The sequence below is a fragment of the Martes martes genome (genome assembly GCF_963455335.1).
Source record: "Martes martes genome assembly, chromosome: 8".
Taxonomy (NCBI): Eukaryota; Metazoa; Chordata; class Mammalia; order Carnivora; family Mustelidae; genus Martes; species Martes martes.
In genome coordinates, this window is record NC_137895.1 from 70,122,125 (window position 1) to 70,140,305 (window position 18,181).

Below are 18,181 nucleotides of genomic sequence, written 5' to 3' on the forward strand. Positions count from 1 at the left end.
AAGAAAAGCAGAAAAATACATCTGATCGGTATAGGCTTTGTATAAGGCTTTATTGCCACTTGTTCTCAGTCTAAGGGAGAGGTTCTCTGTATTTTTACTTCTTGTATGAATTGATCTTTGACTCACTCTGTGCCAGCCTGTAAAGTTGATGCATTCTTTTTTTTTTTTAATTATTTATTTATCTTACTCTTGCAGAGTGACATTTCACTTTTTCATGTTTTAGCTATAAGCCACATAAGCAATTAAAAAAAATTCGCCGAATTTTAAACATTTTTTTTCCCTTTGCTTTCTCTTTCAGGAAGTTGATGGCAATAAAGTTATGTCTTCATTTGCCCCACACAACTCATCTACCTCACCTCAGAAGGCAGAAGAAGGTGGGAGGCAGAGTGGTGAGTCCTTGTCGAGCACGGCCCTAGGAACTCCCGAACGGCGCAAAGGCAGCTTAGCTGACGTTGTTGACACCTTGAAGCAGAGGAAAATGGAAGAGCTCATCAAAAATGAGCCAGAAGGTAAAGCCTAGAAAAGGGAGCAAAGTGGTTGCCATCTCCTGACTTTAACAGTCGTAGTTTAACTTCTAGATCTGTTTTTTGACTTATACTCAAAGTTAAATTGGACAACATGGAAACCTAATGTTATGAAGATGGATAGATTTTTTTTTCCAGAAACATTCCAATGTCTGTCCCGATTTTTTTTAATCATTATTTTCTGTTGTGATGTCTTCCTCATTTTCACACATGGGTAAGTTGTGGTTGAGTAAAACTTAAAGATTCAAGAATAGAATGTGACAGCGGAGCCCAGAATAGGTACCACCTACGTCCCAAATATCTGCAGGCTTGTGTGTTCATCTCCAGTTTTTGTCCCCAAGGCCATTTTACAACTTTATTAAATTGTATGACCTTAGTTATACATGAATACATCATAATGCTACCTTAGTTTGGTCTGTTTCTTGTATAGTCCAAAATTAATATGGTTAGGCCTGCTCTATATTTAAAAATTATTGATTCTCTAACTCTGTTAGCCATGCTGCAGTTCCCATTTTGTTTAACTTCCAGGATGCCTTTCTTTTTAAGATTTCATCTTCTAAATTACTTCCGTAGTTATTGATAGTAGCCTATAGATGATCTGCACATGAGATATGTTAAAATTAAAGCAAACAAACAGGGGCCCCTGGGTGGCTCAGTTGGTTAAGCATCTGCTTTAGGCTCAGGTCATGATCTCAGGGTCCTGGGTTCAAGCCCCACATAGGACTCTCTGCTCACCAGGGAATCAGCTTCTCCATCTCCCTCTGTGTTCTCTCTCTCTCTCAAATAAATAAATAAAAATATTAAAAATAAATAAATAAGGCAAACAAACAACTGATGCCTATTGTAGAGTTTATGCATAAGTGATAGTCACCCTTTATGTTACGGATGTTTCCTACCACCTACTTAAACTTGTGTTCTTCCTAAGTTTGGGTGCCACATTGCACATAAGAACATGCCTCCTATTTAAAAGTCAGATGGAAATTTAAAACAAATAAACAAAAAATAGTGACATAAAAAGACATATTTTATACCAAAAATATACTGCATCTATACTATGTAACACTGGGTTGGGCTCATTTCTAGTCTGTTGTTAGGACACTAGCAAATTATGAGTATATATGGCACAAAATGTATGTTAACCAGTATATTTGGGAGTCATATGGTAATTAAATATTTCTGGGTCCCTACCAGATGCATAGCTGGGACATGGATTTTAGTTATAATTTATGTAATTCACATGATCTTACAGTTGGAAAGAATTTTAGAGATAATCTAGTCAGCCAAAGACTTTTGGCTTTCATCCACGTGGAGATAAAAATGGGGTTTTGAGGAGGACCTAGACAATTTTTTTAATGTGCTGGAATTTTTCTTGATATTAAAAATACTATCTTCTTATTTAAGAAGTGTTTTAAAAAACCATAAAAATTGAAAGGAAAATCAAAATTGCTTAATTTTGTAGCTTTCTGATAGAGCAACTTTTTTTAAAATTAAATTAAATTTTTTTTCAGTGTCCCAAAATTCATTGTTTATGCACCACACCCAGTGCTCCATGCAATACATACCCTCCTTAATACCCACCACCAGGCTCACCCAATGCCCCACTCCCTTTCCCCTCCAAAACCCTTAGTTTGTTTCTCAGAATCCAGTTTCTCATGGTTTGTCTCCCCCTACGATTTCCAACTCACTTCTCCTCTCCTCCCCGCAATGTCCTCCGTGTTATTCCTTATGCTCCACAAGTAAGTGAAACCATATGGTATAACAACTCTTAACCTTATGATGCATTTCTTTCTTATCTTTAATTTTACATATTATGTTCATTTTGCATGATTAATTTTATGCTTTTAAAATTATTTTGTGTCTTTTATATTGTCATACGTTATCATTAACTAAAGTCCACAGTTTATTCATACTTCATTAGTCTTCACCAAGTGTGCTCTTTCTGTTCTAGGATGCCCTCAATGATAACATGTTACATTTAATTGTCATGTCTCCTTGGGTTCCCTTTAGCTGTGACAGTTTCTCAGACTATTTTTGTTTCTGATAACCTTGGAAGTTTTGAGGAATACTGTTCAGGTATATTGTAGAATGTCCCTCTATTGGGATTTATTTTATTTTATTTTATTTTTTTTAGCGTTCCAAAATTCATTATTTATGCACCACGCCCAGTGCTCCATGCGATAAATTCTCTATTGGAATTTATCTGGTGGTTTTCTCTTGACTAAACTGGGTTATAGGTTTGGGGAGGAAGATCATGAGGTAAAATACCTTTCTGTCACATCATATCAAAGGTACATACACTCTATATGATTTATGAATTTGATGTTGACCTTGATCATCTGGCTGGTACAGCATTTGTCAGGGTACTGCACTGTAAAGTTATTCCCTGACCCCTTTCCATACCACACTCTTTGGAAGGAAGATGCTATATGCAACCCACATTTAAGGAGTAGGGAGTGATGTTCCCCCTCCTTCAGAGCAGAGTTTCTACATAATTTATTTGGAATTCTTCTGCATGGGAGATTTATCTCTTCTCCATCATTTATTAATTTATTCAATCATTTATTTATATCAGTATGGACAGCATGGGTATTTTATACTTTGACTTATAATCCAATTCTACTTTATTTTGTTGCTCAACTTGTTTCAGCTTTGGACATTGGAAGCTGTTTCTATTGACTTCTATGTCATTTTGATATACCACTGTGATTGTAGTTTATTTTTTTCTGGAGTCCTTCTTACTTTCTTGCACTGTAAGATGCTTCAGGCTCATATTGTTTATCTCATGCTCTGGTTCAAGAATCAGTCATTTCTCTAGGAAACCCTGGTTCCTCTTTTTGGAGAATGGTATTAGAAAGCCAGATCTGGATACAGGGTGTGCTCTTTGCTCATAAGGCTTCATTTCTTTTAGGGCCTCTTACCTGACAAAACGAAGTAATGGATGTGTGTGCTATCCCGTATACATATATATCTATAAATATTTCTATGTTGAATTGTCTATATATTAAGCTAAACATGAGTTCTTACTACTGTCCGCAACTGTAGTCCCCCCCATGGATCATTCCAGCCTCATTCCTCATTGATGGGCACATTCCCACCCCAACTGTGAGTAATCTAGATCGACCCATCGCCATCCATTTACTTATTGTTCAGTTCCAGCATGTATGTTTAACAGTATCAGATTTACTAACTGATAATACCATGGGGAACATCTTTACCAATAGGGTATAGTACTTATGTGCAATTCTTTTTGCCTTTAGTTTGACAGAATCATTTCCAAAACGAGTTAGTACATTTTCCTCCACCTTATTCAGTGAAGTTTTCCCATACATTTGTAATATGATTAAATTTTTTCTGTAGCTTTTCCTGGTATCTCTCAAATTACTGAAGTACCTTATAGAATCCTCTTATATCAGGATTCGAACTTTATGTTGTACATTTCCCCATTTTTTTTGACAAATGCATATTGCCACTTATCCACTGTGGCCGTCATTCAGAACAGTTGTTTGGTAACCTTAAAAATCCCCTGTTCTTCATTTATTTATCTCTCCCTCTTGCCCTCGAATTCCAGGCAATTGTTGAACTTTCTACTATCTCTGTAGTTTTGCCTTTTCCAGAATGCCATATCAATGGAATCATACAGTATGTAGTCTTTCAAACTGGCTTCCTTAACATATCAATGTGTATTTAAGTTTCCTTCATGTCTGTTCCTGGCTCATTTCTTTTTAGTACTGAATAAAACTCCACTGTATGAAGGTATCACGGTCTGTTTATGCATTCACCTATCAAAGGACATCTTAGTTGTTTCACGTTTTTGGTTATTAAGAATAAAGCTTTTATAAATATTTATGTGAAGGTTTTTGTATAGACATAAGTTTCTAACTCAACTGAGTAAATACCTAGGAGTGTGATTGCTGAAATGTATGGTAAGAGTGTGCTTCGCCTTATCAAACAAAACAAAACAAAACAAAAAAACCTGCCAAACTGTCTTCCAAAGTGGCTGTGAGATTTCGCATTCCCAGCAGCAAGGGACGTGAGTCCTCCTTGCTGCATAGCCTCACCAGCATTTGATACTGTAAGTTCTTTGGAATTTATCTATTCACATTGGTTTGTAGTGGCATCCCATTGTTGTTTTAATTTGTAGTTCCTGATGACATGCAACGTGGAGCATCTTTCCATATGTGATCCTTGGCATTTGTATATCTTCTTTGTGCCTGTTTACATCATTTGCTCATTTATGAATTGAGGATTTTTTAAATTTTTGAGTTTTAAGAGTTTTTTGTGTAATTTGAATGCAAGTCCTTTATCTGGTATGGGCTTTGCAAATATTCTCTTTCAAGTTGTGGCTTTTTTTTTTTCTTCTTTTAACATTTTCTTTTGCAGAGCAGAAGTTTTCATTTTAATTAAGTTCAACTTACCTCTTTTCTTGCACTGATCATACTTTTAATGTTGTAGCTAAACACACACTGCCTCGCCCAATGCCATTTAGATTTTCTCTGCTGTTATTTTCTAGAAGTTGTACAGTTTTGCATTCTACAGTTGAGGTCTATGATCTCTTTTGAGTTAATTTTTGTAAAGGTTTAAGTTCTGTGTCTAATTTGTGCTTTTGCAGATAGATGTCCAGTTGTTCCAGCACCATTTGTTGAAAAGACTATCATATATCCATTGAATTTCCTTTCTTCCTTCACCAAAGACTAGTTGATTATACTTGTGTGGGTCTGTTTCTGTCCTCTATATTCCCCTCCATTGATCAGTCGGTCTGTGCTTGTGCCAACACCTTGATGTCTTAATTGCTTTCACTTGAAAGTTGGGTGGTGTCAGTCCTCCTACTTTGTACTTTTACTGCAGTATTATGTTGGTTACCCTGGCTCTTTTGCCTCTCCCTATAGACTTCAGAGTTAATCTTGATATCTACATAATTACGTCCTGGGAATTTGGGAAGAATTGATATCTTAACAGTATTCAGTCTTCCTAACTGTGAACACAAAATATTTCTCTATTTATTAAGATTTTCTTTGATTTTTTGTTTCATAGTTTTCTGCATATAGATCCTCTACGTATTTTGTTACACTTATACACGATATTTCCATTATATTGTATTTTATTAAAATTGTTTGTTTATTTATTTATTTATTTGAGAGAGAGCACCATGGGGAGGGGCAGAGGGAGAGGGAGTGAGAGTCTTAAGTAGAATCTGCACTGAGCATGGAGCTTGACTTGGGGCTCAATCTCACGAACCTAGTTCACAACCTGAGCTGAAATGAAGAGTGGGATGCTTAATTGACTGCACCACCCAGGCGCCCCTCATTATATTGTATTTTTTATTTCAAATTTTTTATTTCAAATTCCAATTTTTATTGCCGGTATAAAGGGAAGAAATTGGCTTTTATATATTAACCTTGTATCTTGTGGCCTTGCTTGGTCATTATCTCTATACTTGGTGCCTATACTTGGTCATTATCTCTAGGAGTTTTTGTGTATTGTTTACATTTTCTGTATAGACAATCATGTTGTCTGTGAATGAAGAAAGCTTTATTTCTTCATTCCCAAGATATATCCTTTTTATTTCCTTTTCTTGTCTTACTGCATTACCTGGGTTCCAGTATAGTGTTGAATAAGAGTGGCAGAACGACACGTCTTTGCCTTGTTCTTGACTGTAAGGAGAAAGCTTCAAGTTATCATCGTTATATTTATTAGCTGTGGGTTTTATGTAGCTGTTCTTCATTAAGTTGAGGAAGTTCTCTTCTATTTCTAGTTTGCTGAGGGTTTTCACCATGAATAGTTGCTAAAATTCATCAAAAAATTTTTTCATCTCTTGATATGATGTACTCTTCTAAGTTTTTATTTTAAATTCCAGTTAGTTGACATATATTTGACATATAGTGTAATATTAGTTTCAAATGTACAATATAGTGATTCTACATTTCCATGCAACACCCGGTGCTCATCATGACAGGTCTACTTCATTCCCGTCACCTATTTAACCCATCCCCCACCCACCTCTGCTCTGATAACCATCAGTTTATTCTTTATAGTTAAGAGTCTGTTTCTTGGTTTGCCTCTCTTTTTCCTCTTTACTCATTTGTTTTGTTTCTTAAATTCCGCATATGAGTGAGATCATATGGCATTTGTCTCCCTCTGACTGACTTATTTTGCTTAGCATAATACTCTTTAGCTCCTTTAGTGTGCTCATATGATGAGATTTTTGAATGTTGAACCAACCTTGCAAACTGGATAAATTCCACTTAATTGTGGTTTATAATATATATAATATTGGATTCAATTTGCCAGTATTTCATTGAGGATTGTGGCATCTATGTTTATGAGAGATAGTGGTCTATAGTTGCTTTTTTCTTTTTTTAATGCAGTGTCTTTATCTGATTTTTCTAGTAAGATAATGCTACATTCATAAAATGAGTTGGGAAGTGTTTCCCTTGCATGTTATTGTTTGATTTTTGTTTGAGATATGTTTGTGGTCCAGATCTAAGGTCTAGGAAGAACTATCACTGTAGTGCTATATATTGGATTACAAAATAGTTTGATTATGTGTATGTGTGTGTGTGTGTGTGTGTGTGTATCTTTAGGTGATATTCTCCATGGAAATTTGGTACATGACCTTGTTATTTCTCCAGTGTGTCATGTTGGCTTCCAAGTAGTTTCACAGACTTTGAATTTGGAGGTACATGACAGGACAGATCCAAATGAATAACTCCCAGAAGGAAAAGACAGTAGGCAGTGCCTCCCATTTAGATGCATTGGGATATAGGATCAAAGTGTAATATCTAGCAACAGGTGCACAACAGAAGAGCAGACAAAGATAGAGCATCCACAGCAGGAAGAGTTGATGAAGAAACATCACTATTAAATGTGGACGTTATACTGTTTTCATTATTGTATTTCCCACAACTTTTTTTTTTTTTGTACTTTGCCTCCTACAGCTATATTAAAAGCACAGCTCAAGACAGACTTGCTAATGAATAATATAAAGACATTGAGAAAATACAGAGATAGTCTTGATGGAAGACAAGAATAGCAACTGAACATGGCTAACATGTAAAAGCTTGAGTTCCAGAAAGATACTTTATGGAACCCTAAGATTTATTTATGTTTATGTACACAAGATTCCTGTACATGTGCTTTAGGTACACAGAAATGTAAATACACTCACTTTTACTGATAAAGAAATTTGCTGTGGCAAATACATTTATTTAATGACTGCAACAATTGAGAGAGATGTCAAGCAGCAATTTATGTATTTCAATAAAGTGATTTTCTTAAGAAAAAATATAGAAAAGCAGAAAAATCATATCATGGGAAAGCAATAGAATGTTGACAACAGTTTATTTAACTGCAAAGAGGAGAAAACATGGGGAAATACATCCAGGTAGATGTGTAAAAGTCCATCCCAACAGTAAGTACGAAGTTATATTGGCTTTAAATACTCCATTAATCATAGGGTATGGTATGGTTGGGCATGAGAATGGCCACTGAAACCTGACGTCATGTAAGCATTAGAACAATTCCACTGTATATAGTACGAAAAAAAATGATCATAGCTCTGTGATATACTATAGCATCAAAAGAATAAAATAGGAATAAATTTAACAAAAGAACTGCAGAACTTATACTCAAAAACTACAAAACCTGGTAACAGCTTTTTGATGAGAACAGCAACATGGGGATGAGGCAACCAGAGATAGGGTGAATGGAACTAAATGTTAAGCTCACAAATATATGCCACAGAAAAATCCCTTCTTCCCCCAAGCTATTTTTTCCATTGTTTTTCAAAGGCCATTAAAATGAACAGCAGGTTGTAATGAAAATTTCATTAAGCCCCAGCTAAATCATTATGAGGGTGCCATATTCATGCCTTTGCTTCCTCTCATTGAGGGGGGAAAGCAGATTTCAGTAGAAAATCTTTATTATTTCCGACCTTATCCCTGCCAACAGCAAACTAACAAAAATTCAGAAGTTAGAAGAGAATGGTGTGTCATACAAAAGGAGGCCACTGAGGTGAAATGGTTAGAAAGAAAATTAGATTTGCTTATGAGTTGAAGAAAAAAAATGGCTCTTTTATTCCAGCCAGTTTAGTTTTTCAAGCAATTAAGATATTTCAGAAGTTATAAATAGGAGAAAAATATATTGATGCATTTTTGTTTGTATCTTTTTCCTCCATCAGAATTGTTGCCTTTCATTATTCCAAAAAGACTGGCATGAAAGACTCATTTGTCCAGTGTCTCTTAACCAACATGGAATGCCAAACTTCATAGTAAATTCACAGCTCAAAATATCTATCTGCCCTATGCAATCTAGTTACATTATACTTGGTAATAGCAAAGCTCTATCAGTTAGTCTTTAACTAAGAATAACAACAAGGTTTAATATTACAGTATGGGACACGTAATGCCTGCATCAAAACATTGATTAAATAATGATGTATTAGTGGGGGAAATGTAACGTATATTAAGTGCATCTCATGTGTGAACTGTAGTGTTACATAATTTATATGAAACACCTCATTTAATCTCTACATAAACCTTATAGCCAAGGCTGCTATGTATAGCCGTCCCAATTTCAGGAAGTGCCACTCACATGAACTAAATATTCTTATTCTTATCATCTCCATTTTCAGATGAGAAAACATGATTAAATATGTCACAGTGTGACTAAGTGTCAGGGTCATTATTCAAACTGAAGTCAAACTAAACTATAATCCATGCTGTTAACCACTAGTTACACTGTTTCTTCCAATTAGGAATTTGCCAGTAATGGTTTAATGTTACTCTTCAGCCCACGTGTGCCTAAATATGAAACAATAAAGTAGCACTTAATAATTATCTGCCAAAGGAAGTTCCTGACGCCTCAGTGCTGATCACATTTCCAGAAAGTTTTAATTGAAAATCAGCTCATTTTGAACTGTTTTGAGTTTAAAGTGCAAAAGAAAAGAAAAGAAAAGAAAAGAAAAGGAAGAAAGAAAGAGAAAGAAAGAAAGGAAGGAAGGAAGGAAGGAAGGAATGCATGCATGCCTTGGAGAGTATATTAATAAAAACTTGTTTTAGATTTTATTATGTCGAGAGCAAAATAGTTGTTAAATAACAGAAATTCAGAATTGGAATGAAATGTAGAAATATTTTGGGCTCTATCCTCATTTTTGAGAGAGACAGGGACAGAGAGAGAGAGTGAGCGAGCCTCAGACTGACGGAGGCAGAGAGATGTGCTTGCAATCCCACAGCAGTCGGTGTTAAAAGCCAAATGAGAATCCAGCCCACAGCTTACAGGCATAGGTTCCTTTGCTTTCTTGTTCAGTTGCAACAGACATTCAGACATTCTTTTTTCTCTTTCTCTTGGTCTTTTAGAAATAATGTCACCTTACCCTTGGTTTTGAAGGGTGTTTCACTGTTCCTTAAATTTGATTGAATCTAAGGCAACAAGATATCTTAATTTACCTAATAAAGCCAAGATTGATAGGTATCCACAAATGTCCTGAGTTCCCAAGTTCCAGTAGCTAGGGATGATCTATAAATACAGATCATCATTTAAGTATATTGGGTCAGACTCAGACCTTAACTTGATTTTCATTCAAATTTTGGGTCATTAACTGCACAGGTGAGGATAACTTTTACCTTGATGAGACTTTAAACACCTAACTTACAATTCTTTTAGAAACAAACATTATAGCAGGCCTTTTATTTTAACTTTTCTATATTAACATCAACGTTGTGTTCTGCATCTCTTTACAATGGCCATTTCAACTTATAGGGAAATTTACATCTGTTCCTTCTAGAAACACAACAGATAAAACTTACTTTTTCTTGATTCCCATCACCTTTATGTATAGTTCTGTTCCTCTTCTCTCCAAGTCTCAGTTGTTAGAAAGAGTACTTACTTGCTTTAGCTTTGTCATTTTTTATTAAGTACTGTTATTTGCCTCCATTGTTATCCTTACTCTACTGTGTAATTGCCCATATATTTGTCAGTTCGTCCCCTACATTAACTCCTTAAAAGTGAGGGTAGTGCACATAGTAAATATTCAAAATATTTGTTGGAGGGATGCTTTTACTTCCTGAGTGTTGCCCCATAGATGTTTTGGGGATGGGAGGCAAAGACCTTAACAAAGATAGGACTCTTATTCCAGATATTGTGTGAGCTACTTCGTTTAATCCTCAGAAATGCTGAGGTTAACATCAGGTTTAGTAATTTGTTTGTTTGTTTGTTTATTTTTTGAGAGAGAGAGAGGAGGGGAGGAGAGGCAGAAGGAGAGGAAGAGAGAATCTTAAGCAGACTCCACTCCTGGTATGGAGCCTGACATGGGGCTCCATCCCAGGACTCTGAGATTATGAGCTGAACTGAAATCAAGAATCAGATGCTTAACCTCCTGAGCCACACAGGAGCTCCCGGAAGTTCAGTACTTTGCTTATTTTCTTATTATATGGAGGAACTAGAATTGGAGCAAAATTACTGTCCTTTACCAAATTACTTGGTATTGAATATAAGACCATATATAATCTGTCTCAACCCCTTTTTTCCCTTAATATTATTTTCTCCACTTTTCTAAGGTATGTTCTTGTGCTCTCTTACCGAACTGCATGCGGTTCTCTCAATACTGTATTTTTAATACTACTCTACTTTTTCATATGTGGCTTCTTTTGCCGAGAGTGTCATTCCCGGTCTTAGCTACCCAGTATATTTTTATTCACCTTTAAGACTCAATGCCTTCTCTGAACACCTTTGCAGAATTTGGCTTAGTCTACACTATTAGCATTAAGTAACCTCTATTAGTTCTTACCTCATTATCACTATTGTTTACTTCCCTCCTGTCTTCCACAAGAGTATGTGAATGAAGAGTCCTTAGTTTAATTACCTATGCCTGTCTGTTTCTTAATAATGGGCTTGACACATAATAGGTGACTATTTATCTTACTGTGTAGGGCAGTTAACTACTAATTGACGTATTGTAACCTTTGCTAACTAACCGTCCCCTAAAAACTGAGGGGCTTTTGGCTTCATTTGTCTTTTTCTTCCAGCTTTGACGTTCTCTTTTCTTCATATCTTACTCAGACTCTTCTTTGACCTCCCTCTCTATTTATCTCATCATCCTGTCTTCTCCAAACTTCTCATTATTTAATCTTTGATATCTTTACTTTCCATTCTTTCTGTGACTTAGAGATTAAAGTTTTCTCTTTATTTTATTAACATATGATGTAGTATTTGCTTCAGGGGTACAGGTCTGTGGTTCATCAGGCTTGCACATTTCACAGCACTCACCATATCACATACCCTCCCCAATGTCTATCACTCCGCCACCCTCTCCCTCTGAAGTTTTGTCTTATGTCACAAAACTGGATATTATAAAATCCAGGATAGAACACTAACATACACACAGAATGAAACTTTATATTCACATTAATCTTTTAAATGACTCTAGTATGTCACATTTCTCTAAGGAAATATGTTGGTGTTATTTATGCATTAGTGGCCATAGACAGTAATTCTCTCCCACTCCTGTAGGCAAAGTGAAAAGTGAATTGGATTGATCTATGAGTAATTTTCCAAAATTCAAAGCTAAAACTGTGTGTCAGCACAACGGAGACCAGCACCCTTTTCTAGGTGTATAGAGTTGGCATGAGAGATATTTCTTATTTCTTATGATAGCCTCGAGATGGGCGCAGCTTAATTTTGGATCTTCTGTTCCACAACCCTATTTCCCCCTCCCCACCATCGTGCATGTTAGAAGACTTTGGTGAAAGAAAAATGGCTGATTCCTTTCAACACCTTCCCTGTTCCCTCCAGTCTTCCAAAAACTTTAACATGTTACCTCAAGGGTAGAATTTCCAAACCCAGGACTCATGATGCACTTTTTAAATTTTAGATAAGAATTTCTTGCATAAAACTGAACATCTACCTTATTATTTTAATTGTAAAAAAACATTATGTTTTCTTGCATTTAAGTTGCTATAATGACTGTGTTAAAGTAATGAATATCTGCCTTCATTTGGCAATGCTAACTGCCCTACTTTCATCAGAGAGTTGTTGAAGGAAACAAATGAGGTAATGCACATGAAAGTACTTCATGAATTATAACCAACTTGGAATTAGACCAGTTATTGTCATTATCACATCTTGTCTGGTTAGAAACATTAGTACTTTAGGCATGCTGGAAACATTATATAGTTTCTAGTGTTGCTTTCCCAGGGTGCTTTTAGGTTCTGAAAAAGTAGAATTCAGACCTGCAAAATTCTGGAAATTTAGGATATGTAGTGGACAACAAAAACAACAAACCCAACCTTCACAAAAATCCTGGGATAGGTAGTCGCTTTGATTTTACTTACATGAATTTCCCTAAATAAAATGTGGTTAAGCCATTTTCTACTTTAAGAATTACTGTTCAAAAAGAAAGATTTTTCTAAATTGATATGGTTGGAGTTGCAAACTGTGACCAACATGAAAGTAGGAAAGGCATTTTAACATGGCATTTGTGGACTTGTTATATTCTTATTTCTAAATAAATGTGAATGTGTGCTGAAGACAGATTCTAAATGAGGGCTCCCTTGGCCAAAGTTTCATAATTTTCTAAGATTTTCGCTTTCTTTTATGTGGTTTATTTATTCTTCCTTTCCTCCCCCCTTCTGCTTTTCTCTTTCCATTCCTTTTGTGTGTGCATGTGTGCGTGTGTGTAGTCCTCCTTTCAGATCCCACATATGCTTGGTTTTATTTAGCATCTTATCTGTCAGTGTTCTTCCTTCTTAGAGTGTGACGCCCACACCTCCAAAATTGTTGTGCCGTGATGAGTGTACTCCTTGTGTGTAAGAAACTGCATTTATTTGTGAAATTTCATTTCTACTAGAACTAGACTTTGTCATTATTTACACAACTGGAACTTCTTTTTCCTGAAGTTCAGAAAATCTTTGCTCACAATTTATATTACAAGACCCTAAAGGCACAACCTATTACCAAAATCACCCAGTGTTACTTTACATGAAACACTTCATTGCATTTAGTACAGACTTCACAAAAAGAGTTTTCTTCTTGTGAGAACTAATCAAAACAATGAGATGGGTTGGAAAAAGTATATATTGTGATATACTTCCAGCCTTTAAGAGTCATCTATAGACCATAGACAGTCAGTGGGTCAAGGAGATACTGAAATTTTCATTCTCATTTTCTCTGTGTCTTCTTGTCTCTCTCTCTAGCAGACACAATGGGAAAGATTGTTCCCTTAGGTGGAGAAACTTAAGTGGATATCACCCTGACACTGTACAATACAAATCCTCAGTGGCAAATACAAAACAAAACAAAACACAAACTACCTTTCATTTAACTCCATTTGTAGCATTTGCAGGATTGGGTTGGAGAGCTTTTAAGTCTATAAATACAGCATTTGTGAAACAAAAAGTGTATGCAAATTGTTGGTCATGAATGATCCTTTCTTAAAACTTTAAAATATGTATGGATATTGTTTTGTAATGTATCCTTTTGATATTTGCATCTGTCCCACCTATTGAAAATAATTTACTTTCATTGATTGCCCCTTCTATGATACTTAAACTTTTTTCCCCACCAGAAATAATTATGTTAATGCCCTTTTAACTTTTATTACCAGTATGTTGACCTACAGAGCCATTAGATCCTCTAAATGGGTATAAAGCTTTCCCCCCTGTTTTAAGACTTATTTGAGGGACCTGAAAGTAGATATTATAAGCAGTAAATCTTCATCTATGCTGTGCTACAGCATTGCCTGTAATCATTCTGTGGAAAAGACGGGCCCCGGGTACGTATTTGGCCTTGTGAACATCCCTACAGGCATTGTATGTTTGATGTTTGAGTTTACATTTTAAATCGCAATGCCTGTTCTTATAATTTAAATGTCTGTTGTTGCGCCGCCCTTTAGAAATTAAACTGAAGCATATTACATTAACAGACAAGTTGAGATAGAAATTCGGAACTGCCTCCTAATTTCACCAACTTTTTAATTACTATTTTTCCTAAGGAAATTATGGAGATTGACTTCCCTAAATTCACAAGCCCAAAGCATTCCATTAATTGGGCAAAGAAGAGGGCACTTTGAAATTCCCTCTTGTTTTTAAAACCACATTTGATGAGGTGGGAAAAATAAAAAGTGAACGGATCAGGGGAAAAGCTTAAAGATACTTTAATTGGCAGAGGTTTGAGTTGCTTTTGTTTAGTTACTCACTGTCCTTTTGACAAAGTACATGTTGAAGAGGCTTTGTAAGTGCTGTCCCACTGAAGGACAAACAAGGGTACTTTTCAATTGAGCCCTTTTAAGTTTTGTTCCTCACACTCCCGCTGCTGTTGGAGGCTACTCGTAATGCATTGTGGCTGTGTGTTCATCGCTGCGGTCTGTCACTGGAAAACGTCTCTCTTCTTGTTGAGCAAGCTAGACTCTAACCTCCAGGCACCCTTTTCAAAGGCATCACTGTATGGAAATCGACACTCATAAAACGATGATAAAGAAAAGAGTTTATTTTTTAAAGGTCAGGACAAGAAGATGCCCTCGAATGCCGCAGAGCCTATTTCTTCAGGAATAAGTGTTTTAACTTTGGCACAGTTAGCCGAGTTTGAAGCCTCGTAAGTTTTCAACACTGAAGGGAAACTTGTTCAGTGTCCTCTCCTTTTCAAGTGGCATCCATCCTAGCGGCTTATCTTGATAGTTTTGATTTCATTAAGTGTTCTAGGAAATTAATTTATATCTTCTGGTGAGACCTTCTGACTTGGCTTGTAAATAACGGCTCAAGGATTACCTTTGGGATCTCCTTTCTGTAAAGCAGCAGGTCCCTGAACAGAGATCTAGGATTGTCTGATAAAGGAACCCGTCTGGCCAAGAAAACTTCTATTTTTCTTTTTAACTGGAACGTGTACGTTTGTTAGTAATATGAAATGATACTTGATATTATGTCCTTAATGCTCATCTTTCTGAGAGCAATCAAGCCAGCATGGTTTTTTCAGGTGTCTATTTGTCTGTGAATATAAGGGTCCTATTTGACTCCTCTCATAGGTGAAGTTGTCTACTAAGAGGACTCTATAAATAATCCATTCCAACATCTCTTTGCCCAAATGTTTTTAATATTTTCTAAGCCTTTCGGATAAATATGGCACCCCTGTTTTGCTTGACCTTAACTAAAACTGTCAGTTCCAGACTTTCGGTTTTAATACAAGGATCGCTTAAAAAAGATCCATTGACCCAGGCTGTACATTTAGAAATAAACATTAGCGGAATGTGCCAGCCCTCCTTGCTGCTTATGTGCCACAGCTTTTGGAGATATCATTTATTCAAGAGGGGAGAGCCAGCCACCTGTTTCTGAGCCCTCTCTTCCCTCACATTAAAGGTTCAGGCTCTTGCTGAATAGTAACACTCTAATCTGGGGGAACAGACACAGCATTTTTCTGAAACTGATTTCTCAGACTAGGCTAGCCGGAGGATTTTCTGCATTTGCCCGTGTGTGTGTTTTTTCACTCAGCTACCCTTGAGGCACTTGTCACGACTCTGCATATTAAAATTAATCAGACCTCCTAGGCCTGTGTGGCTGTGTGTTGAACATGAAGAAGTGGATATCAAGCAAATGCCCTAATTAAATAGGCCTGCTTGGTTTTGTTCTAGTGGATGCTTGGTCTTTTTTTTTAATAGGAGCTGCTTACAGGGAAGGCACGGACAGCACTAGAGTCAGTGGAGAGCTCACTCAGAGTTTCCTTTGCCACCTGCTCCCAGAGTTCTGAGACCTCAAGGACTCCCAGTGTGCCTTCCTTAACCACCGTTCATGTTGAGGACAAGTATGGCCAAGATGGTGAGGGAGCAGTGAGACAAGGGCAAACCAGAATGAGCATATGACCTGGACATTTGGACTGATTAAGGCCGTCCATCTTACGTGATGATAAACTTTGGATACCAGATTGTGCTCTGTGCTCCCATTTTGGGATGATGAACTTAGACGGCTGAGGGGGAGATCGTATGTGAAATTTGGAATGAATGCCCTTCTTTTTCTGTCCTGAATTTGAAAGCCAACTTTCATTCCTCTAGATTTTCAATTAACTATTTCCTAGGTCATCTACATAACATAAAAATCACTTATGAAGCAAGCAAGCAAGAAAGAAAGAAAGTTATATATATCAAAGTTTATACAAAAAGTTCACCACTACTCTGATAGTTTTTGCACTTAGCCTGTTTTCATTTATGCTAGACTTTTCCCTTAGCTCTAGGGAAGACTGTCACAGGACATTTGGAAGCAAACTTTTGTGAAGAGTAAGCACAAAACACTGAAATGTCTCAGGCTGACCTAACACAGTAGCTTTTTTGTTTGTGAATTTAATGTCATAAGTGAGGTAAACTCCAACACCCTGATCACTGATTTCAGTAACAATTCATGTGTATTATTCAGGCTCCTTTTTGTATTTTAGAAAATAGAAACAGACAAATGAATTCAGAATATTTCAGTTTGATCTATATATGGGAGTGGGGAAAGCAAATAAATAAACCATGGAGCCAACACTGGAAACAATTTGAAAAATAAAGTAATACAAACTCATAAGTGTTAAAGAATTTGGAGTTAGAATTTCATAACTTTCCAGATAACCATGGCAAGTTATTGGGTAAATAATGATCCTGGCCGGACATGGTCTGTGAAGTTGATTTGTTCCTTCTCAAATGGAAAGGATTGGACAACTCCAAAAATCTAACAATTGTTTTCCGACTTTTCCTCCTTCCCTCCTATTGTATCTAGGAAGTAAAAGGATCCATCCATTAACCTATACACTCTCTTTTTTAATGTGGGCGTGCAACTCGCATGTGGAGAAGTGTATCAGCAGTGCCAAGCAACTGTCTGGTACCTGACAGCATCATAGAAACCCCTCCTCTGTTCACTTAGGTTGCTCCTAGTTATTTATTAACACAATGCAGACTGTTCAGTGTGGGTGTATGTGAAATAGAAAGAAAAATAAAGGCCCTGAACAAGTAAATACATCTTTCATCATTTCTTTTGTTTGGGGTGTTTACTGTGTGCTTTTCTTGGTCAATAGAAGTTGTTTGACAGTTCTGCAAAAGGGTAAGAAACCTTTTCTTGAACTTTATCTTTTTGCTTTGTCTCTGTAGAAAAAGTTTCTATTTGTCATTCTCTTTTTATTGCAACGTGTCTGTATAAAATGGTTTTTTTTTTTTGGAAGATTGTTATTGCTGTTAATATGACAAGTACAGGTGATTATGGAACATGATAGACAGCTTTATGTGCTTTGTGTGAAATGGACAGTTAAGGGACTAGAATTCTAAGAGAGTTTTCATTTCTAAACTTTTTAATTAGAAATAGAATGTGAGATATTATACAAATCACCTTTATTACCTCCTTCTAAGAAACATGCCATTTGTTCTTAGGCCTTATGTGTGCTTTGCTGAAATATCGAGCCTTGATTTAATTTGTATTTAAGTTCTCTCCTCCCTGCATATTAATATAATATCAATGTAGAGCTCATTGCATGGTATAATTACTGAAGAGATCGGTAGCTGGGAAAGCACACCATAATTGAGCACGTCTGTTTATTATAACAGGACAGTGCTCCTATGCCGTATTTAGTGTGTTAATAGATAAGAATTGATTTGCTGTTTCAAGATGAATTAAATCTCTGCTGCTTAGGCCTTTCTCTTCTGAGAAGTTATG

General features: G+C 36.3%; 1 protein-coding gene across 6 annotated transcripts in view; it reads left to right on the top strand.

Annotated features, from left to right (window-relative positions):
• Positions 1-18,181, top strand: part of SOX5 (SRY-box transcription factor 5) — a 977,646-nt gene that overhangs the window by 678,988 nt on the left and 280,477 nt on the right. For all 6 annotated transcript variants that reach the window (XM_080810710.1, XM_080810707.1, XM_080810708.1 and 3 more), the window contains one exon: positions 299-509. In XM_080810710.1, the coding sequence (XP_080666836.1) occupies positions 299-509 (211 nt within the window). The remainder of the gene's footprint in view (positions 1-298; positions 510-18,181) is intronic.